The sequence below is a fragment of the Pararge aegeria genome, chromosome 11, assembly GCF_905163445.1.
Source record: "Pararge aegeria chromosome 11, ilParAegt1.1, whole genome shotgun sequence".
NCBI lineage: Eukaryota > Metazoa > Arthropoda > Insecta > Lepidoptera > Nymphalidae > Pararge > Pararge aegeria.
In genome coordinates this window covers 8,506,749-8,531,150 of record NC_053190.1, presented here as the reverse complement: position 1 = coordinate 8,531,150, position 24,402 = coordinate 8,506,749, and the positions used below count along the sequence as shown (strand labels likewise).

General features: G+C 34.1%; 1 protein-coding gene across 1 annotated transcript; it reads left to right on the top strand.

Annotated features, from left to right (window-relative positions):
- The first annotated feature begins 2,209 nt into the window (after nucleotides 1–2,209).
- Nucleotides 2,210–23,360, top strand: LOC120627683 (cadherin-related tumor suppressor-like). The gene is made up of 8 exons (XM_039895708.1): nucleotides 2,210–2,385; nucleotides 3,711–3,944; nucleotides 11,813–12,014; nucleotides 12,360–12,547; nucleotides 12,776–13,198; nucleotides 13,534–14,035; nucleotides 14,690–20,048; nucleotides 20,728–23,360. Exons 1-8 carry the CDS (start codon nucleotides 2,353–2,355, stop codon nucleotides 23,351–23,353), a joined length of 9,567 nt encoding a protein of 3,188 aa, XP_039751642.1. The 5' UTR covers nucleotides 2,210–2,352; the 3' UTR covers nucleotides 23,354–23,360.
- The last annotated feature ends 1,042 nt before the right edge of the window (nucleotides 23,361–24,402 follow it).

The following is a 24,402-nucleotide window of genomic DNA, read 5'->3' as shown; positions in this document are numbered from 1 at the left end:
GGCTAATTATGTTGGAAAATGTTTGTTACAATTTATTTTGAACAATAAATAAATAAAATAATAAAATATCAACCAGAAAATATTATTATGGATAAGTTATAGAAGAGCGGATTTAGCAGTGTTTTAAAAAATAGAACCTCTACTCAGGAATATAATAAAAATACGCTATTTTGTTTATTCTTGTGTTTCTTCTTATTATTAGTAACGTATTTAGAATAGCATTTTCAAAACTGAGCTACTTGCAACAGTTCTGCCAACTTATCTGAAAACTACTGCTAATGCATACAGCGTTAACTCCTTGTACAAAATCATTCGATATTGAACTTTGGATAATATAAAAGTTGGATAAATTACTTATTTGCCTGTATTGTTTGTCTTGAAACATCAATCTTAGCAATGACCATTAGCTTAAGTTGATTTTTAGCATGCAAGTATTGTTAGTTTCGAATAAATGGATAATTTATTAAATCGTGAACAACAAACTCACGATATTTTGTATTAATCTAGTAGCGAACCTCTATCAATTATCGAAACTTGATTAATTGATGTTCCGGCTAAACCAACGTCTTGTCATTTCTCTTCCCTTAATCGATTATTTCAAACATGAACTCTAGGGGGTCCAACATGTAAGCATTTTTCATAATAAATCTTTTGAGTTTTTTTACAAGCATATTCTAACCGACTGAACTTTTCCCCTTACAAACGTTGGTTCCCTTACCTTTAACAATACACGATTCGTTAATACAATTAGTGTAACATCATTTCCGTATTCTATTACCGTTCACAAATTAATACATGCGCTGAGAATTTGTACAGTAATACCAATAAAGCGCCTTATGTTTACAATCGGTCTCAAATTCTCTCAAGCTTTCTCATTTCTTGAACAATAAATTTTATTAACACATTTCAATTTATTTCCTTGACTGACATGGTCGTGCAATCAACGTTAATTGCTGCTTCTCTTACGTAAAATATTGTAGGCGTTAGGAGAGGTTTTTCTACGCGCGGTTAACTCGGCACCCTCGATCCCAACACAAAGAAAAGATTGAGTCATCATAACAAATGCACAGCTTCTCCTCGTGGAGGGCAGAGAACTCTTGACAATCGGCCTCTTCTTATCTGTGACGGCTCCGATCATTGTGCCCCGAATTCTTCGTGCTTCAGCATTCGAATGACGAAACTATGGTGGTTTAAGTCTTTCGCTCCCCCGTGCCTTTGTTGACTTGTCGAGTTTTGTTCGGACGGCTTTTTGTTAACGTCCACCGGCTGCATTTGTAAAGCTCGCCTCTGACTTCATAAATCTTATCTAATACATCTCATCAAGCGAGAATTAAACTGTATGCCGTTGCTTAAGGTCAACGATTATTATTAGTCTCTGACAGAATTAGCGTGAACTTATTTTTTGATATTGTGATATTTTTTTATGCATAAATAAATCAGAACCGTTGGGATTTTAATATATAAAAATCATTTAAAGATAATATTTTTGATATTTCCTTGAAGTGTTGCTTCTAAAACTTTAATCAAGATATGAAGTTATAATATATAGTGCATTGATAAACTAGAAACCTTATTGTACTTGTACCAAAATTCCTTATAACAAAGTGAATTTCACCTAATCACAAAATAAAATGGAATAATTTCTATTCACACAATTCGTTTTAGTTAGACGACATTGTTAAAACTTGTACTTATAAACCTTTAACTAACAGACACCTAGGTACTATTTGAAGTATTAATCCGTCACACGAAACACACAGCATATTTTATCGTGTTGTCAGTCAGAAGAGGCACATTTGTCGAGGGAACCGCTCGCAGGCTGCATTTTTAGAATTATTAATTTTGTTCGTGTTCTTATACTTTGTTAAAGTGGCCGATTTTCTGCCGGTGTTATAAATAAAACATCAGCCGTCCGACTCGAGACTGTTTTGCCAAAGTCGATGTCTGCTTAAATACGTTACTGTTGCAATAGTTTCCTTTGTTTTGCTCTTGAAAACTTGTTTGACAAATAATTATATTTGCTGAAATGTAATCTTTACTTATATCGCAAGTTTCACAGGCTTTATTTTCTTGCAGGTCGAAGTCGTGATTCTCGACAAAAACGACAGTCCGCCTGAATTCAAAAATATTCCGACGGCGTATTTTGCATCAGAAGATTTAGCGCCAGGTCAGCTCATCGCCACGATTACTGCAGAGGATCCTGATACTATAGGAACGATAACCTACAGCATAGAGACAGAGGAAGCGACGCCCTTTGTGTTAAATGGACAAAGCGGACAGTTAACATTGAAAGAACCACTTGACCGGGAAACGATATCAGAATACCAGGTGGTAATACGAGCCAACGATGGAATGCAGTTTACAGATGCTACATTCGTTATTCAGGTTAGTTACAGAACATAATATAAATTATTATTAAATCTATGAAATCATTTTCTGCTTAAGTGATATGTTATTCTTATTCTTAATCATATTTATATACATAGTTATTCTCTGTCAACGATTAAGTATAATTTGACTAAAAGAAAAAAATATAAGTTACCTCTAACGCGAATTTGTAAAAAAATGGGTTAAAATCAAAGGCACAATATATTATGTAGGGATAACTGGTAACTTATATTTTGTCATACTTAATTTAAAAATAACTTAAATCATTACTGCCGTTGTTTCTATCTAATTTGTCACAAAGCCTTGTTTGCAAACGTTGTTCGTCGAGGTATTTCAAATTTACTTAACTGTTTAGCCTTGCAGCGCTAACTTGGTGCTTTTTCTCGTAAGAGGTTTGACACCCTACTCCAATTATAGCCTTCGATATGAAAGAAATAAAGTCAAAACATTCCAATACAGCTGCGTGGGAATGCCATAAGTAGTGTCAGATAAATTTAACATCTCATACATACAACGGAAAATATAAGTCTATAGAATCTAAAGTGTAAAGAAATAGTTGAATCTCATTCGGGACTACTATTACAGAGACGTTTGAAAGTCATTTTGTCACTATATTAGGTTTGAAATTATCTTATATGACATGTGGTAACGCACAAAAATTAAAACATTTATTATAATTACTAATGAAATCAAGACGCTTTTGTAGTGGGATAATAGATCAGACTAATTTATTTATGGTTTTTGTTTCACGAAGTTGTTTACCCCCAACCCTTTCGAACCGCACCATGCAAACTTGAATCTACGGAATTTTGTATCAATGATCTCATACTCTTGATTGATTGTAAACAGCTTGTGCAGAATAGTTTTTCGGCAGTGACGTTTTAATTCTTATAATGAATAAATAGCGCGGTTTTTGCTCGATTTTAAAGGCTGATTCAGTTTAAACGGTTGTGGTTTTTGGTATGAAAAGTAACGATTAAAGTAATTTTATTAACTATCAGCTGTGTGCAGGATGTAGCAATGACGCCTAGTAACTTTCATGGGACAGCACAACTCGTAACCTGCTGAGTGCGAGATTTTTTATTTATTCGATCGCGAAAAAGTTAACTACGAATTGTATGGCGTCTAAAGAGTGCCATCTCTGGTCCCTAGATGGCGTTCTTTGGCGATGTAGACGGAATGTATGCACCGTATCGTATTCGTAGTTCGCAAAAATTTGTAACACGTGACTCGATTCCCGTGTTAAACGCCTTATCTGGACAAGTTCTAAGGCCATTTATAATTTTATGTCATGACTGTTAATTTTTCAAATATTTTTCAAGGTTACCGATACAAACGACAACCCACCGATCTTCAAAGAGAGTGCCTACTCCTTTGACATACCAGAGAACGCGGCAAGAGGTTCCGTAGTAGGAACCGTGGCGGCCATTGACCTCGACTCCGGACCTAACGCTCAGCTCACCTATACTGTCATATCGGATTGGGCTAACGACGTCTTCACACTCAACCCGCAGACTGGCATCTTCACATTGACAGCAAGACTCGACTATGAGGAGGTAAGGACATTTTGAATGTATTACTGAACTTATTATAAAAAAAACAACAAAACATATTATACGAGTAACTTTTACTTTTTTTTTACGAAGTGTGAAATTACCGATTTTGTTGCTGATAACAAAACACGTTCAATAGAAATGGCTGATATTTTGTTACTGCCTAGTTTTTTTAATATTCATGTACGGACCTGGAGGTCCTGAGTTCGATTCCCGCCGCGGTCAAAACCAGCCTGGAATTAGGAAATTGACGAACCCGTCGCTGCCGATTGTTATAACTAACATTTGATAATAGCAAACTACCAGTATACATGAGTAAAATGAATTAAAAACTGTGTCATAAAAATAGCGCAGAATATATTACCGCTCATTATACTATAAACTATTACTCTAGTTAACTGAAACCCCAATCAATAAGATTAAGATTATAAGAATATATTCAACAATAGGTACAACATAGGTACTAGGTATAAAAAGCTACTCAATGTAGAGTTTCAACCAGAACATAAAAATAAAGTTGTACCCTTGTTGCTGTAGTATACTTTACGATGTGCGTATTCCATCTGTACACACAAATAAAAACACGAGAAAAGGTTAAGTGATTAAAATCATTCGTATAAATATTCTGAGGGGTAAAATAATAGCCAATTATTGTCGCGCTCTCGACAAAGTAATTTGTATAATGAGGGGCCCTTTTGCTAATCGTCATGCGTTATGATACTAAATTTTGAGTTTATCCTAGGAGTATTGATTTACCTCTGATAAGAGAGCTAGTGACATCACGTCATTTCAATATTTTGATTTTGACGATGTAATAAGCTAATTATTTCCTAAAAACAACGCTGCGTTTTTTCGATTGTTTTTATTTTAATAGAGCAAGCGGTTGACGTATTTTTTGTTTTGCTATCCCCTGATTTATGTATTAAGCTATTTCTTCGCACCATATGGTGCTTATATCTCAAAAAAGTAGTAGGTAAGTATATATTATTAGGTATAAATGCGAATGGGAGTTTGTTAGTTTTCCCTCTTTCACGGGCAGTTATATTTACATTTAGATACAACTCTACTATTAGAATTGTATCTTAATGTACACTGTTTCTTAAACTATACTTTACCGAGCTTAGCAAAGTATTGTTTAAGTAAAATGCCTCAAATAGGTATATCGAATCTCTCTAAAAGCCAGATCAAGTTTCGTAACTCACTAAGTTACGGGCACAACGGATCAATAAGTACCTACTAAGGTTTATTTATTGGTTAACGTCAGGCGCTAGTATAGCTAGATTTATTAATATAATAGATTATATGGCTCTACAGTAACGGAATATTTTTATAGTTTATAAAACTTTTATAATTATGACTGTATGTAGTTTCTAGAATAAGTAAGAACAAGTCACTTTATAACACACTTTAATATAAATTAACGTGCCGGTTAATACGGGAATATTAAATAATAATAATAATGTTATTTCGGATAAAATTCCAAAGCTTGTCATCGCTGCAAGATTATAAAACCATTTATTGTTAATAACAATCATATAATGAACAATTTTACTACTTAAAATTGGCCAAAGATCTCCTAATTAAACTAAGTAACCTCTTGAGCACTTGGTGTGTACCAACGCAGTTCTCCATAAATGGATTATCCCATTTATTGCTTAATGCTTTCAAAATACTGTTGGAGCTTCCAAGCATCCTGCTCATTGTTGGTGCAGATATTTTTTTCATGATTGCGTAAAAGTAATCAACGTGATTCTCCGCAAACATTTTTGACGCACCCCAGAAGCGCGGCAGCCCCATCAATACTCTGAAGCCACTATTGTACTGTATACGTAGGTCGTTATAGGCCCTCTGCGTATATGAAACCCACAAGCTGTACTTATAAAATGTTTGGAAATATGCTCTGAGCAAGCTTCACTTACCTAAATACTTGTCGAAACTAAAACTGAATGCGTTTAACTACATGCGTGTATCCATATGTAGAAACGAGAAATTCAACTTCTTTTGTTTGTTTGTATTGTATATAAAACTCAGAGTCAATGGTTGCTTCGGGGCCAGGTTAGGAATGGTGGTTTGCTTTAGATGTTTTCCTCTACATTTTTTTTCTAGATATCACTGTTCTTTGATATCACATTCAAAGCGTTATATTCTGAATTTACATACAACTTCGTAAAAATTTAAAATATATGTATGTATTTTTTTAGGAATACACTTACAAGAAATAAGCATTACGGTGAAAACCCTATAGATAATAAAAGAACTATGAGTGGGAAGAAATAGGTATTCCGTAAGAGGCCGTAAATGAAATAAAGTCATGTCTTAACATCTGAAAGTATCTTTAAGATACAAATACCTGCAGCTATCAGATACCTATTACAGAAATTCATTCAAAATAAATAATAAATATGTAACCACCATACAAAAACTAAACAAAAAGACTCCATCCAGTTAATGTATTCATAAATCAAATAGCTCAGGTTTTAGGGATATTTATCATGGCATAGTCCGCATAGTTTTTTTTGTAAAAATCTTGTAGATATATAGAAAACATATACAGTAAAACTCTTCTAATTAAAACGCTCTAAAGACAAAAGCACCTATTACAGCGTACCCACTGCTTGAATAATTATATTAGTATTCTTGTTCAAATCTTAAAATTTCAACACATTATTGTAAATCTTATTGTGTTCACTAAGATCGATTAATTATTTTTAACATTTAATGGTATCGTATCTGGTACTCGTTTTTTATTGATGCCAGTTCTCTGTAATTAAACACTTCAGTCAGCGAGTTGTTATCAGATCTAAAAATAGCGAAAATGTTAATTGAAACATAAAACTGCTAGCAGAGGCCTTTTTCTCATGGCTTTAGGAAAAACATAATACTACTGCTATACAAAACGTTTAACTTTTTCTACACCTACTGGATGGAGCATTAAAAATCCAATCAGATAAGTTAAACCGCATGTAGTTATGTTAGTTGATCAATAATTAATTGGAAAAGGTTAGCATAAAACATATACTTTAACAAACTTACCGTCGTGTTTTCTTTTAACGTACTTGAATGTTTGATGATCAAATCAGAATGTATACCCTTTGTTCAGGAATCTTCTCGTGCCACTTTTCGCGGGAGAAACGTGCATCTAACGTTATTATGGTGCGCCTAGAGGTTATGAATTTTCCGCCACAAAATTCATGTCAGGGCATTGACCAGTGTACGAATCATTTGTATTTGTTCATATAAGGCTTTAAGCATTTGTTTCCCATATTGTCCATTAAATTTAAAATTACCTGGTTGCTCTAGACCATAAATAATAACTTTAAACTTCACTAGACTTGATATCTGTGTGTATTATTACTGGTCTAGTAATATACATCTATAATTAAAAAAATATATAAATAATTATGCTACGCCAATGCACACACCCATCTAGCCCCATAGTAAGCGTAGCCTGTGTTTGGGTACTAAGATGACTGTTGAATATTTTTAGGAATAATATACATACAAATTTATAATATACACATAAAGACCCAGCCACTGAAGAACTATCATGTTCATCACACAAACATTTCCAGTTTCCAGTTGTGGGAATCGAACCCACGGCCTTGGACTCAGAAAGCAGAGTCGCTGCCCACTGCGCCATTCGGCCGTCAATTAGGCCGTCGGCAGTAAGCAGTATGTCATGGGGTAAATTATATAAATATACAAATAAAAAAAAAATTGGAATTGCGTTAATTAAGTAACTGTTAGATTTTTTTTAATTAATATAAATATAAAGTTTAAAAACTACAGAACCGATTGTTTTGCGTCGCCGTTACAAAAGATGTACTTTTCTTTACCGTAATTAATAATCGCTGATTAAAGTTACAAGCTAATTGTTCTTTGGTGCCTTCGGAGAACCATGGGCCAGTTGATGGCACTTCGTGTACTTGTACTCGGTTGATACAATTATCTTAGCATAGATCTAAAGGGGCGTTGACCGTTCAAGTGGTTCTATTGCACGACGAAGTTACGTAGGTACCTACCCACCAAAAGTTGTTTGGATTTGAACACAAATATTTGCTTTCGATGTTTATAAAAAATGTAGTGAACCTCCATTTGAGAGTTCATTACAAACTTCTAAAGAATAATTAACTTGCTATTTTTATTGAGATACCTATACCAAACTGTGAATTCGATCAAAAACATGATCGTTAAATATTTCTGCTATTTCAGGGATCTTGATAAGTTGCGTGATCGTTTGCTATGCTTATTTTATTTTGTTAAAGGGACACAAAAAAATACTCGTCTATTATAATTATGTTTACTCAGAAATCATTGATAAGAGATATTCTTTATATGATTCTTACGGCCTCAATTTTGAAAATGACAGTTTTGCTCTTAGTGTATTTTAGTGAACTGATAACATCCTCTCGAAGAAAACAATATATATAATAATATGTTGTATATTTATATAACGATTATTTTAGCTGACAAACATATTTGATAGTGTTGTTTAGGATTGAATATATCACGTAGGTATATCATATGTCAAATTCATACTTGTTACATGTTATCCATTTATTTTAATTAAGTATTAATACAAATGGATACTATAAAACACCCTTGTTTGTACCTATGAAACACGACAAACGCAGATCTCATGCTGACGGTAAGCTGGTGGATATGCCATACGCATCTGTGTTAGTAGTGTCTTCCCCTTTTATAACACTTGCAACTTCACTGTACACTTGCACAGTTATTTATAGTATCAAACTATGAAAAGTTAACTGTAATTTGTAACAACAAAACAGATTATACTAATTTACAAAGATGTTAAGGACATCAAATTTACCGCTCTTATAAAACATTTTGAGTCACTTACCTGAATGCCTTTTGGGCATAAAAATAAGATACGGATAAGTAAAATTTATTACGAACCGTGTAAAATATTGCATGTTGTAGGTAAGATGTGCAATTCAGCGACCAAGGGCGATGATGCCCTTGAGCGGGTTTTTAATACAAGCCCGGTAAAACGACCGCTGCGTAAGAGCTTGCTTTTTATATACTACTCGATATGAAGGTCGGTTCATCTATTAAAAAGTGAAATGTTAAAAAAGCTATTATAGTGTCGCTGAACTTGGTTGGTACCGTACAAAATAACAAAAAATCTACCTACCCTAGCTTTTATGATATTTTGTAGCTTAGATTTTAGGGTAACAATATATAAGCTCTACGGTTATTCAACACAACAAAGAAAGCAATTCACATCTATGAATAAGCATACCTTTAAGAAAGCCTTTATGATTTTTAATTCTCATTAGAGTGGCACTGGAAAGTAAATAAAATAGTTAATTGATTCAAACAACAAACATAAAATTACTTGTTACAAATATTTGTTATATTTTGATTAGATGTCGACGATTTTCTTTAGGGACAATAACCTAATTAAAAAACGGCTTGATCCGTCTGTAAATCGGCCCTCTACCATAAAATAGAGCCACCTACGGTATAGACAAAAAGTAGATACAGTAAAGGCGTCAAGAGGACACAAAGTATCCAACTTGTTTTTGCTACGATATTTATCATAAGATGCAATATCTATGAAGTACATGGCAAGTACGCAATAAAGTAAGATAGGCGAGTACTTACCTACATGTTGTTACTTTTTTATACTCATAAATCATCCAGTCAATATAGTACTAAGATTTTTACCGTGGTGTCCAAAGTTCGAATGTCTATGAAACTTCTATCATATAGACATTCTATTTTTTACTGATACTTCAATTCTCAAACGGTCAATATTATTGACAATATGCATATTGTAAATAATATTGACGCGTGTGCGCGCAGCCCAAGACATTGGCGTCAATTATATACTGAAAACCTTATTATTTAATATTTCCCATGAAATTAAGGTCATTTCACAATATAATAATGTGTAATCCTACTAAGTTCTATTCCTTTACTCCTGAATCTTGAACCTATAAACGTCTAGAACAGGCTAAACATCTGAAAATATCCACATTTTGTCTGTCCACATCAGTTTGAAAGGAGATTTTTCTGCATTTTTTTCCAGTTACCTTAGTACCCATAACATAAGCTACGCTTACTTTGGGGCTAGATGGCGATGGGTGTATTGTGATTATATATTTACTCGTATTTATTTTATTTATTCATTATAAGTGTTGTTTGGGCTCAAAGTATGCAAATATACATTTAACTTACTTTTTAAGTCTAAAACATGAGTATTACTTCATTACTACAGAATACAATATAGTATATACGCTACGGTATCCTGTTATTAGTAGGTCTATGTGAGGTATTATTTGATCCCGCTATTCATGCAAACCACTCTGCCCGGGACTTAGAGCGTGGTAAACATCGCTAAACTTCGTTGTTAAGAAAATACTTTTATTTCAATATTAAACCCATAAAGCACTGACGACATGAACCGTTAAACCTATAATCTTTCATAATTATTTTTTTATTCAGTCCCTAAAAAGTCTTAAAATAAACAAAAAGAGGTTCTATTATTAAACTAACTAAAAAAAAAAAAATCTTCATTTTGTTTATCAGTTTTTTGCGAAAAGTAATAGATTTTTTAGCGATTACAATAACATACGCCATTTTTAAGTTAATTAGCTTAAAATAATTGCACATCTCTACCATAGTTCCTCTATGATAAATGGTGAAAACTACCGAGTATCCAAACGCTAAACCATTTCTCATCAAGACAACCGGTCCGCTAATTAGTAAAAACAACAATTCGCTGTACATTCGTTTTCTCGACCGCCCGCCATTTCCTCGTACCCCACTAGAGAGCTGCTAATTTCATCCCGGTACAGTTTTTTCGCGTCGCGCATCATATTCGGCATTTGCCCACTCGATCCGCCATCGAAATTAAGGTCCGAACAATGTCTGACAAAGCGACCGTCGGCAAAACATTCAAGAGCCGGATTCCGAGACCGCTGCCTGTTTTTTTAAATCGCCATCTCGCTTCACGATCCGAGAACGGAGGAGCTTGTCATAGTTGGGAAGCTTTGCTGACCTATTATATGGAAAATCTGAATGCCAGGGCCGATTCCTTAAATATTGCTTTTATAATTTGCACTCCAAAAATACCTAATGGTACAATGTAGAAACCCATTTAATATTAATTTAACACTCGCGAGAAAAATAAATGAAGGTAATGTACAACAGAAATGTAAATTATACTTACGAGGTAAAATGCTGAGTGGTGGCAAACGGTTCCTAGAAGTAAACACATTCTCTTCTATGGCCTGACAAAAAACGTGGTATATATATATATATAATAACAAAACACAGTTCTGACGTTATGCCACCTCTATTTGTAATTCCTCAAGCTACACTTAGTAAGAGATAGGTCAATCAAAACAATCTTATCAAGACAATCTTATTTTCGATTACAAGTATCGTAACAGTTGAGCGTAAGGATAAAAAATTATTTCACCCTTCTCGTTTTAAAGCTTAAATTCGTTCTTCGTTCTATAGCTAGTACTTTTGGCGGCACTTTTGTTAAATTGAAATCAGTAGTAGAGAATCTGTGAATCACCGCAAATCTTATACTTATGCCCGTTTTCAGTAAACCTAAGAATCGCCTGATTATTTAGGCGAAGTCTTCGGTGATAACTATTGTTGATTTATGCCTAGGAATCTTCTTAGATTAAACGTTGCTTATTTAGAAATTGCTTTTTTCGTCCTCAATGAAAACGTTAGGCTACATTAATTATTCATAAATTGGCACCGGCTTGACGTAAAACTGAAAGCAGACTCAAAGTTATTGATTATGAAGTACTCGTATTACAAGCGCGAAACGAACAAACGAACGAAATAATAATTAAATGTTAATAGAAATTATTTTCACTTTTCAGACGCAACACTACATACTGGTGGCCCAAGCACAAGACAACGGGCATCCGTCTTTGTCCGGAACTGTTACAGTGTATATCAATGTCATTGATCTGAATGACAACGCACCAATTTTCGATCCTATGAGTTTCTCTAACGAGATTTTAGAAGATGTTCCTATCGGATCTTCAGTTGTCACTGTTAGCGCCACTGACATGGATTCAGGTATTTATAACAAAATACCTAAAATTTATGATAAACCTAATCTAGCACAAAAAGGATACATTGAACATAAAGGCAATTTCAATACAAAAACCAATGACATTATTGCCGCCGGGGAGTTCGGTCCTTTAACACTAAAGGTTTTTATTAGATCCTCATAAAAACTGAATGAGAACAACGGAATAGTATTTTTTTTTTAAATAAAAGTAAATTTTTAAATCAGTTGATGGAGATACGGATTAGCATCACAATAAAAAAAAAATTGGGAAAAAGAGGGACGTTTTCGATGTTGATAACTATGATCTTATAAAAAACGCAAAAACGTCAAACTTTTAATTTCTCTTACAGGACTTAACGGCAAATTAACGTACAGCATAACATCTGGAGACGAAAGCAAAGATTTGATAATGAGTGCAAACGGGACAATTATGACTGCAAAAATACTGGACAGAGAAACGTTACAGATTTATAATTTAATTGTCACAGCCAGAGATTTGGCTAAGCCACCTGAACCACAATTATCGGCCACTGTACAGGTAAAAGTCAAATTGACTTCACAAAATTTGTTCCCTAATCTTGGAAACCATAATATTTTTAGTTCTTTAGTTTGTCGATTGTGTTTACTTTCACATACTAGTGTCACTTTTCACAACATCATACAAGTTACGGCAAGGTATTGATTTTGGTACGCTGAGGTTATTTACTGTTTTGTCACATCTTTACAGGAATGAATATTTTATAAAAATACTTTCTTTAAATTCCAGGTTACAATTCAATTAAAAGATGTTAATGACATGTCTCCTGAGTTTGTTTCTACTAATACGACTGCAATTTTTGAAAATATTCCTCTCAACACTGTCGTAATGACTGTAAAAGCTATTGATAAAGATGAAGGTCGGAATGGATATGTTGAGTATTTTATGTCACCAAATCCAGAAAGTAATGGTTACTTTACTTTGGGCAATGTTGATGGGATCCTACGAGCAACTGGAAAATTGGATAGAGAACAGAAATCAAATTTTACTATATTTTTAACTGCAAAGGATAGAGGTGATCCTCCGAATATGACGAAAACTAAAATACATATCAAAATATTAGATGAAAACGATAATAGTCCTGTTTTCGACCCAAAGCAATACAGCGCTTCTGTTCCTGAGAATGCTAGCATAGGTGCTAGCGTACTACAAGTAAGTATTCTGTAGCTGGTTTAAATATTTAATATTCCATAAGTCACTCTTTCGCTCTCGTTCCAAAAAAAAAAAATCGTAATTGTATCAAGACAATGGCAATGGTTAGGATGTTAATGGTTACTAAGGTAGACCAGTAGAAGTGAATTCTGCTATTGTAATGAAGAAGAACAATGTTGCTTTGAAGTGATCCTTTTTATCTGACCTCCCTATACTTTCCGAATAACTAAAATCACCCAATAAAAATTATTAAAGTTATCATCAACATTTCAAGGTTTTACTTCTGCATATTTTAGTAAAAAAAATTAATCAATATATTTGATATATTTTTTTAGGTTTCTGCAACAGATGTTGATGAGAGTGCTAATGGAAGAGTAAGATATTCAATAGCATCTGGAGATGAAAATCGAGACTTTAGTATAAGCGAAGATACTGGAATTGTTAGAGTTGCAAAAAATCTTAATTTTGAAAGAAAGTCTCGTTACATATTATCAGTAAGAGCAGAAGATTGTGCTAAAGATGACGTCAGATTTGATACAGCTGAACTATCGATTTCAATTCAAGATATAAATGATAATCCTCCAACTTTCTTGGACTCACCATACCTTGCATACGTTATGGAAAATGTAATTCCCCCTAATGGTGGATACATATTAACAGTGCACGCCTATGATGCAGACTCGCCTCCATTCAACAACCAAGTCCGGTATTTTATCAAAGAAGGTGATGCAGATCTTTTTAAAATTAATGCTTCGTCTGGTCAAATTTCTTTGTTAAGGACATTAGATCGTGAAGCTCAAGATGAATATACGCTCTCGCTTGTTGCCATGGATACAGGTAAAGATATATATTAATTTATATTATAACAATTATTGTTTCCATAGAAGCCTACTTATTATTAGAAGTATACTTATTATTGGCAAAATTCGTTTTAATGACTAAAAGTTCAATATTTTCTGTTTGGGAAACCATAGTTTGCCATTAAAGTTTGTCTAGGGACAGGGGTCCAACATATATAATTTGTAACAAAATTCATCTAAACATTGTTATGGATGAAACATCACCAACATATCATCGCATTAACCCATTACCTTCCCACTACAGGGCATGGGTCTTCCTCCACAATGGGGTTCGAAAATTTTTCGGGGTTAAGGCCGTTGTCTACAAAGCTGGCCCAGTGCAGATTGGTTGGTCTCCGCACACCTTTGAAAATATCATAGAGAACTCTGAGGTTTCCTCACGATGTTTTCTTTCACTTCGAAGCAAGTGATAATTTAATTGATTAAAACGCCCATAACTTAGAACATGAAAATGTTAGTGTTTATTCCTTGTACAAGTAATGTTTTCATTGGATCATCATAATCATTAATTGCAGCTAATTGATGTAACTACCAAAGGATAAATCCAGTGGTTGCTTCCCATATTCACTTCATGTTCTAAGTATATATTAACTTGTTAAACTTTTTTAACCATATCTATATTGTTTTAAAGGTTCTCCGCCATTGACGGGATCTGGAACCGTAAAAATTATAGTTCAAGATGTTAATGACAACAGTCCGGATTTCCAACGACAAAGTTATAAAACGATTGTTAAGGAAAACTTACCACTGGAAACATTTATATTGCATCCCAAAGCAATAGATAAAGATATCGGAAATAATGCAAAAATAAAGTACAGTCTTCTTGGAGACAAAGCAGAGCGTTTTCAAATAGATTCTGTTACAGGTATAATTTTAACTAATGCTACTTTGGATAGAGAAGAATGGGATAGATATTATTTAATTATTATGGCTCAAGATTCCTCGACTACAGATCCACGCACTGTTACTGCAAATCTTACTATAATAGTAGAAGACGAAAATGATAACACGCCAACGTTTGCACAAACCGTATATGAAGTCTATATTTCCGAGCGTACTGTTCCAGAAGATTTTATTTTTGGAGTGAAAGCAACTGATAATGACGTCGGACTGAATAAGAAAATTTTTTATGATTTAAAAGGTGAACATTCAAATCTTTTTACTGTAAATAGAGATTCTGGAGTTATAAAGGCAAAAGAAAATTTGGTGAAATATAAAGACAAGCAAAAATCTATATTTAATCTCATTATATTAGCAACTGATGGCGGAAAAATTCCGAGACAAAGTTCTGCTGAATTGATACTTATACCTAAATCAGGAAAAAACTTTCCAAAATTTACAGTTAATAATAAACTTACATTTACCTTTTCGGAAGATACGCCTGAAGGAGTTATTGTTACTAGATTATCTGCAACTTCGCCAAAGAATGGACCAATTAGATTATTACAATATTCCGTAGCAGGGGGTAATGTTGGTGATGCATTGAGGGTAGAACCAATGACTGGTGAAATTTTTATAACTGGCAAAGGTTTGGATTATGAAACTATGCCCCTTTATGAAGTTTGGTTTGAAGTTAAGGATTCTGATAATCCACCCCTAAAATCTTTTATTGAAATCGAAATTAAAGTAACCGACGCAAATGACAATGCACCAGTAATTGAAAATGCTTTGTATAATGCAACAGTGTCAGAAGAGGAGTCTCCACCACAAATGGTAATAAAAATTGAAGCTCATGATGACGACTCTAATGAAAATGGAAGAATTGATTTTAGACTTATCAACGATTATGATGAAACATTTGTAATCGATTCTGAAAGTGGAGAAATTTACACCAATATTGCTTTAGATAGGGAATCAATTCCTTTTTATGAAATATTAGTAGAAGCTGTTGATCATGGTATACCACAACTAATAGGAACTTCGACAGTCCTTGTATCTGTTTTAGATAAAAACGATAACCCTCCCAGATTTACTCGCCTATTTAGCGTAAATGTAACCGAAAATGCGGAAATTGGATCATTTGTTATAAGAGTAACTAGTTCTGACTTAGATATAGGTGCAAACGCTAACGCCTCATATAGTTTTGTTGACAATCCTGGTGAAAAATTTATAATAGATCCTATAAGTGGAAATGTTACAGTCGCTCGATCACTGGATCGAGAATTGCAAGATGAATATGTTTTAAAGGTAGCAGCAATTGATGGTGCCTGGCGATCAGAAACTCCATTGACAATTACTATACAAGATCAAAACGACAACGCTCCTGAATTTGAATATTCATATTACAGTTTTAACTTTCCCGAATTGCAGAATAAAAATAGTTTTGTCGGACAAGTCATAGCTACAGATAAGGATAAACAAGGACCAAATTCTATAATTTCATATTCTTTACAACAAACATCCGATCTGTTCACTATTGATCCTGCTACAGGTGAAATATTAAGCAAGTTTAAAATGAATTATAAAAGAACATCAGTTAACACATCTCCAGAAAATACATATTCTGTTATTGTTGTAGCAACCGATAATGGTAAACCGCCAATGTCATCAGAATGTTTGGTTACAATAAACGTTGTAGATGCTAATAACAACAAACCAATATTTAAAGGTCACGAAAATTTAGTTCCGGTTCCACATGATGCTACAATTGGAGAAAAAATTATAAAAGTCATCGCTGAGGATGCTTTTGACTTTGGTATAAATGCTCAGATAGAATACATGGTTTCTGGAGGTAATGGGACGACGTACTTTACCATTGATAAAGTCTCAGGTTGGATTATTGTAAGCAAACAATTTTATTATACAGGACAATACTATGAATTAAAAGTTAAAGCAGTTGATCGTGGTGTTCCACCGCAAATGGACGAAACAAGAATAACATTTGTGGTTACAGGAGAAAATATTTATAGCCCTAGATTTACCGCCCTGAGTTATCAAGTTATAGTACCAGAAAATGAACCAGTGGGCTCATCTATTCTTTCTTTAAACGCTAATGATGAAGACGAAGGCCCTAATGGTATTGTAAGATATACCATAAGTTCTGGAAATGAAGATAAAGAGTTTCAAGTAGATTCTATATCTGGTACAATCAGTATATCACGCCCACTGGACTACGATGAAATTCAAGAATATCGGTTAAATATAACTGCGAAAGATCTAGGCTTCAAACCGAAAGAAGCTACTGCAACTGTGACTATAATTTTAACAGATATTAATGATAATGCACCGCTATTCAATCAATCAAAGTATATTGCATACTTACCAGAAAATTCTCCGGTTAATAGTTTTATATTCAAAGTACAAGCTATTGACATTGACTCACCTAAGAATTCAATTGTTAAATATCGTATAAACAATGAAATGGCGTCAATGTTTTACATAGATGAAAATACAGGAAAAGTTTTTTCCAAGGAAATATTCGACTATGAAGATAAAACAATTTATCACTTAGAAATACTAGCTGAAAATCCGGATTCAATAATGAGAAGTACCACTGAAGTCGTTGTTCATATCACGGGGGCTAACGAATACTATCCAAAGTTCACTCAACCAGTTTTTCACTTTGATGTTTCTGAGTCTGCTGAAGTTGGAGCTCATGTTGGTGTTATACAAGCAACTGATCAAGATAGCGGTGACGATGGAATAATATACTATTACTTTGTTGGTTCTAGTAATGATAAGGGTTTTGGTATCAATTCACAAACGGGTGTTATAAGAGTTGCCAGATATTTAGATAGAGAGACTCAAAATAGGGTTGTCTTGACAGTATTGGCAAAAAACTCAGGTGGCATACATGGTAATGATACTGACGAAGCTCAAGTTATTATATCAATTCAAGACGGAAATGATCCTCCAGAATTTTTAAGGCATTACTATGAATCCACAATTTCAGAAGGAGCAAGTATTGGCGAAGAAGTCATTAAAGTTAAAGCCATTGATAAAGACGTGCGACCACAAAATAATCAATTTAGTTTCTCCATTATAGATGGTAACACGAATCAAAATTTCAAAATTGATCCTCAAAATGGTGAAATTGAAGTAGCACGAAATCTTGACCGAGAAACCATTCCAACTTATTCATTAATAATAGGAGCAATTGATACAGGTACACCTCCACAAACAGGCACAACTACAGTTAAAATAACTTTGACTGATATAAATGACAACGGTCCAGTTTTTGATGTTAACAATTTTGATGGCTCTGTTTATGAAAACGAACCACCTAATACAAGTATAACTACGCTTTCCGCTAAAGATCCAGATTTGCCGCCGAACGGAGCTCCATTTTCATATGCTATTATTGGTGGTAGACATCAAAGCTATGTAAAAGTACAAAAACATACGGGTATTTTATTAACTACCAAAAAAATTGACAGAGAAGTCACGCCATATTTAGATGTTACTATACAAATTGAAGATAGTGGTACACCGGTGATGCATTCTAATTATACGATAAAGATAAGAATATTAGATAGAAATGATAATTCACCCAGTCCAAGATCAGCTCATGTTTTAGTACACGCATTCAATAATAAAATACCTCCTGGAAAAATAGCCGATGTTAAACCTAATGACCCTGATATAGTCGGAGACTATAAATGCAAAATTGTTAAAGACTCTACATCTGAGAACTCACTATCTCTATTTAGTATAAGAAAAGGTTGTGATCTCTATACGAATACTGTGATGCCAGGTCAAGGTTATTCGTTTTCTGTATCGGGCAATGATGGAATTCATAAAGATGTTATATCATCCATAAGTGTAGAATATTTTACTTTTAATAATAACACAGTGGAACAATCCGTAACTATAAGAATAATGAATATGACTGCATCTGACTTTTTAACACATTATTATAGAATATTATTAGAAATAATAAAAATTGGTTTAAAAAATACGGAAAGCATATATTTATACAGCTTAAATGAAGAAAAAGAAAATATAGATTTAACTTTAGCAATTAAAGATCACAATTCTTTTTTGAAAAAAGATAAAAGTGAAAAGCATTTAAAAACAAAAGAATCCGAAATACGAAAAGTTTTGAAGAGACAAGTCATTGTTCCATATTATCCCTGTTCTACTCATAGATGCCAAAATGATGGAATATGTACAGATGAAATAAAAGTAATGGATGTGACAAAAATTACTGAAAGTTCAACTTTGATACTCACTTCTCCTTTAGTACGCCATGATTATGTTTGCCACTGCTCTGACAGATTTATGGGAAGTAATTGTGAAAAACGACAAGATCCTTGTTCCCCCAATCCTTGTAAATTTGGAGGACAATGTCGTAAGCAAGGGCATGATTACATCTGCACTTGCCCACTAAGACGCGAAGGCAAATCTTGTGAATTGGAGAGAGATGATGTTTGTAGCAGCAATCCGTGTAAAAATGGCGGGTCTTGTAAAGAAAGTACTGATCGAAACTCTTTCTTCTGCTTATGCCGTCCTGGATATCGGGGTAATCAATGTGAGGCTCTCGTGGATTCTTGTAGACCAAACCCATGTATGCATGGAGGAATTTGCATTAGTCTTAAACCTGGATATAGATGCAGCTGTACGAATGGTCGTTATGGTATTCATTGTGAAAGTTCCACGTTTGGTTTTAATGAATTATCTTATATACAGTTTCCTGCCCTAGATGCCTCAACAAATGATATAACAATTATATTTGCAACAACGAAATCAGATGCATTGTTATTATACAATTATGGTGCTCAAACTGGTGGTCGATCTGACTTTATTGCGATAGAAATACTAGGAGGGAAACCAGTTTTCTCGTTTGGCGGTGCTAGAACTTCAATTACTTCTGTAGCTCTAATAAACACTGATAAAAATCTGGCTGATGGAAAATGGTACAAGTTAACAGCTACACGAAATGGTAGAGTAATATCACTAAGTATTGCTACATGTACCGATCACGGTGATATTTGTACCGAATGTGAACCTGGCGATGATTCATGTTATGATGACGATACTGGACAAGCAGGGTAAGTAAACACTTTGATAATATACGAACGTTCCGTAATATTATTAATGGTATAGTAAAAGGCTATTCGGACCGATCACGAACGTTTTATCTTCTGGCTTGGTTTTCCGAAACCAGTGTTTTAGACGGAAATCTTATTTTCAATCAATTGAAATATAGCCACCGTTACTTTTGAAGTTTGATCCAACATCAAAAGAAGAGTTACAAATACAGAAACTTTATAATATTTCCCAGGACACAATCTTTCTCATTGCTTTATATAGAAGAATGATAGTGTTTTTACTTGCAAGGGTAACGCAGAATTACTTTCTTATTTATTAACGGAAGGAAGTTATTGTTGAATACTATGAACCCATTACTGGACCACTTCAGGGCACAAGTCTCCTTTCAGAATGAGAAAGGGTTTGGCCATAAATGTAATCCATCACGCTAGCCAATTGTGGATTAACAGACTTAATACGCCATTGACAACATTACGATGAACTCTCAGGCGTGTAGATTTCCTCACAATGTTTTTATTTACTGTTAAAGCCATTGATACGAAATTGCTACAACGACTAATAAATCCGAAAAGTGAGATTTTACGTGCTATCGATCGAACTCGATTCACTGGAAGAGTGAGCCCAAGTTTACTAATCTATCACCACGTTATAATAACTTTTAATTTTTTTTTCTTACAGAACTTTGAACTTCAATAATGAACCTCTTCTTATTGGTGGATTACACAAAGCTGATCCAGTTTTAGAACGTCCTGGACAAATTCATTCTGATGACTTTGTTGGATGTATGCACAGCATTACCATAAATGGGCGTGTATTAAATTTAACAAAACCGTTGCAAGCTCGCGGAGTCGAACCAAATTGTGAAAGAAAAGAAAATGGAGCCTGTTACAAAGAAGATATCTGTGGAATGGGAGAATGCTTTGATACGTGGAGAACACACTATTGTAAATGTGATGGTAATTTTATTTCGCCGGACTGCTTGAATTCTCTGCAAAGTATTTCAATTGGTGAAAATGGTTTTATAACATATGTAATATCAGAAAAGCATAGAAGAATGCAATTACTTGAAACATTTTACGGAGGTAATACAATATGGGAAAGAAAAAATGGTAAAAACGCTGGGAAAAATGGTGTAAAAGTAAATATGCCTGCAAAGTATTTGTCATTTTTCTTTAGAACTCACAGAAAAGATGGTGTGCTATTTTACTCTGCTACCGATAAATACTACACTCTCATAGAATTATTGGGAGGTAAAATTTGTTATACTTCAAAACAAAATAGTATTGTTAGCATGAACCAAACTGAGCAGCACGATGTGTCTGATGGAAATTGGCACAATATTACCCTATCATCTCACGGACGAAGTATAAGATTAATTGTAGACAATAAAAATATAGGAGAAGAGCTAGACGCTGCTGGTGTTCATGATTTTTTGGATCCATACTTAACTACTATTTCACTAGGAGGAACTAAGGCTGACTGGGTATCAACTTATAATAAGTTTGAAGGTTGTCTGGCTAACTTTACAATAAATAATGAAGTGCAACCATTTACTGGAAACGGTAGTATTTTTAATGATGTTACCAGAACAGGAAAGATTCTTAATGGATGTCACAATGCATTTGGCATAGGATTAGCACAAAATCCAGATCCGCTAAGTATAGGGTTGACACTGGTAATAGTATTTTTTATAATCCTAATAGTCGCCATATTTGCTTCATTCATAGTATTTCGTCTTCGTAAACAAAAAAAAGAAAAAGGGAGTGTACCGGCGGGTAAAAGTAATATTGTTCATACTAAGCAAAATGGAGGCCCTGCTATGCTTAATGCACCTAATCTTATAGCTGGTACAAATGATAGTCTTATGAACAGGAATATGCATAATAATGAAACTAGTCTCAATAGTTATATGTCTGACAATGCAGATATTATGCGAAATGTTGGCCACATTGTTGGACCAGAACTATTATCGAAAAAATATAAAGATCGTGAGATAATGAATTTGGATGCCCCAAGGCCACAGCGTCCTGATATAATAGAACGTGAAGTAGTTGGCAAAAGCCCAGCACTTCGAGAAGATCATCATCCACCACCACCTCTTTCTACAAACACGTCGCATCACACTCATGATCATCCAAGTGGAATTGACATCAATTCCGAAATACCTGAACATTATGATCTTGAGAATGCAAGTTCAATAGCACCGTCTGATATAGATATAGTTTACCATTATAAAGGATTCCGCGAAGCTGCTGGCATACGCAAATACAAAGCAACACCACCACCGATAACAGGTTATCATCATAAACATCAAACTCCACAACACCGACATTCTCCACATCATCCTAGTGGATACCCACCAAGAGTACTTTCACAATCTTCACAACCACCGCCACAACCTAGACAACATCAGACTACTCCTCTTGCACGATTATCACCAAGCAGTGAACTAAGTCAGCAACCAAGAATACTTACTCTTCATGACATATCAGGAAAACCACTTCAAAGCGCGTTATTGGCTACCACTTCAAGTTCAGGAGGAGTTGGCAAAGATGCCTTACATAGCAATAGCGAACGAAGCTTAAATAGCCCCGTGATGTCTCAACTAAGTGGTCAAAGCTCTTCGGCTGGCAGAAAAACTCCAAGCGCTACGGCTCAAGTCTCTCAAGTTGTCTCAGTAGGCACTGGTGCAGTTGGCCTTACTGCAGAAGAAATAGAAAGAATGAATGCTAGGCAACGGACTTCAAGCCTAGTATCAACGCTTGATGCCGTATCTAGTTCTAGTGAAGCACCACGCAGTGGAGGTGTGGGTCACCATATCATGTCACATAGACATCATTCACAACCAGTAGACAATAGGAGCTCTACTGGCTCAGATGACGAAAGTGGAAATGACAGCTTTACTTGTTCTGAAATAGAATATGACAATAACAGCATAAGTGCTGATAAAACAGATGATGTACGAAGGCCAAATGTAAATAGTGGTAATAATAACAAAAAGCCAATCTTACCGCCCCCATATGAAAGTTTTGATTCTTCATTTCGAGGATCTTTGAGTACGTTGGTTGCATCAGATGATGACTTAGCTCCACACGTAGGTTCGGCTCTCTATAGACAAGCAAACGGTTCACCAGCACCAGCTACTCTCGGCTGGGATTATTTACTAAATTGGGGTCCTAATTTTGAAAGTATGATTGGCGTTTTTAAAGATATTGCTGAGCTGCCGGACTCAGTTAATGGCCGAATGTCTTCCTCATTAAGACTGCCAAATGGAACACCAAAACCGTCCGAGGAATATGTATGAATCTATAAAATCAATTAGGCTCATTTAAACTTTGTAAATATTATTTAAATGTAAGTAGGTTTACAAATTATTGTTGTACAAAATTGTTGGGATCTTGTATCAAGGTCTTTTAGTTTCATTTTTCTTGCCATATCTTGTTGAAATGTAAGTAATTAAATATAAATCTGTGTTAGATGAGTTAATATGATGAACCTCATTGTACATAAATAACAAATAATCTGTAGATATATTTTATAAAGTTTTAGAATATTGTTTTTGTATAAATAATGCGTTGAGGAAGACTTATTTTTCGAAATGATTATTTTGACTAAATTGAATGTAACTTGAATGACTGTGCTTTAATTAAGATCAGAAAAAATGTAGTACATGTGTATATGAAATTAAAGTCAAAAAGGAGTATCTATTCAAAAGCTTTAAATGTAGTTTTACATTTTTACCTAAACAGAGCTCTATTTTATTGTAGTTGCTATAATGCAGTTTTGTAATGAGCCATATTAATTAGTGAACAACGTGCCAAATGCGTCTTCTCATCAAACGAACTGACTGATTTACTTATACTTACTGAAACTTTGTGAATAATAAATAATTAATTAAATTTTATTGTGTTATTTATTTTATACATGATATTCCTAATTGAGTGCCACAAAACAAAGACATTTATTGGTATCTTTGTACTCAGCGAGCACGTGTACCTAAACCTTTGTAAAAGCCTTATATAAACATATAGGTTTATATTTATATTGATTTAAAAGATTACAGGATAGCTGTAAGGGCATATTATAAAGGACACGATAAGAAAGATAAATATTTAGTTACTTACTTACTTAGTTATTACAAGGAATAGTTCCGCGCTTGGCTTAAAATGACGGATAGTTATCAAAGCCACCTATCCAGGTAGAAAGATTATAATCGAAATCGGACCTGTACTTAAGATTTACTTAAATACTTTTAAGTTTTGACTGGCTCGTTGGTCTATTGGTTAGTATGTCAAACTACAGATTACAAGATCCCGGATCGAATTCGCTAGTTTAGATTTTTCAATTATGAAA

What these genes read in the sequence shown, in the direction of transcription:
- LOC120627683 (XM_039895708.1), top strand. Translation starts at nt 2,353, where the DNA reads ATGCAGTTTACAGATGCTACATTCGTTATTCAG. An exon ending in AATTATCGGCCACTGTACAG is followed by an intron (nt 12,548 to 12,775) that starts GTAAAAGTCAAA and finishes TTTAAATTCCAG; the next exon opens with GTTACAATTCAATTAAAAGA. An exon ending in GCTTGTTGCCATGGATACAG is followed by an intron (nt 14,036 to 14,689) that starts GTAAAGATATAT and finishes ATTGTTTTAAAG; the next exon opens with GTTCTCCGCCATTGACGGGA.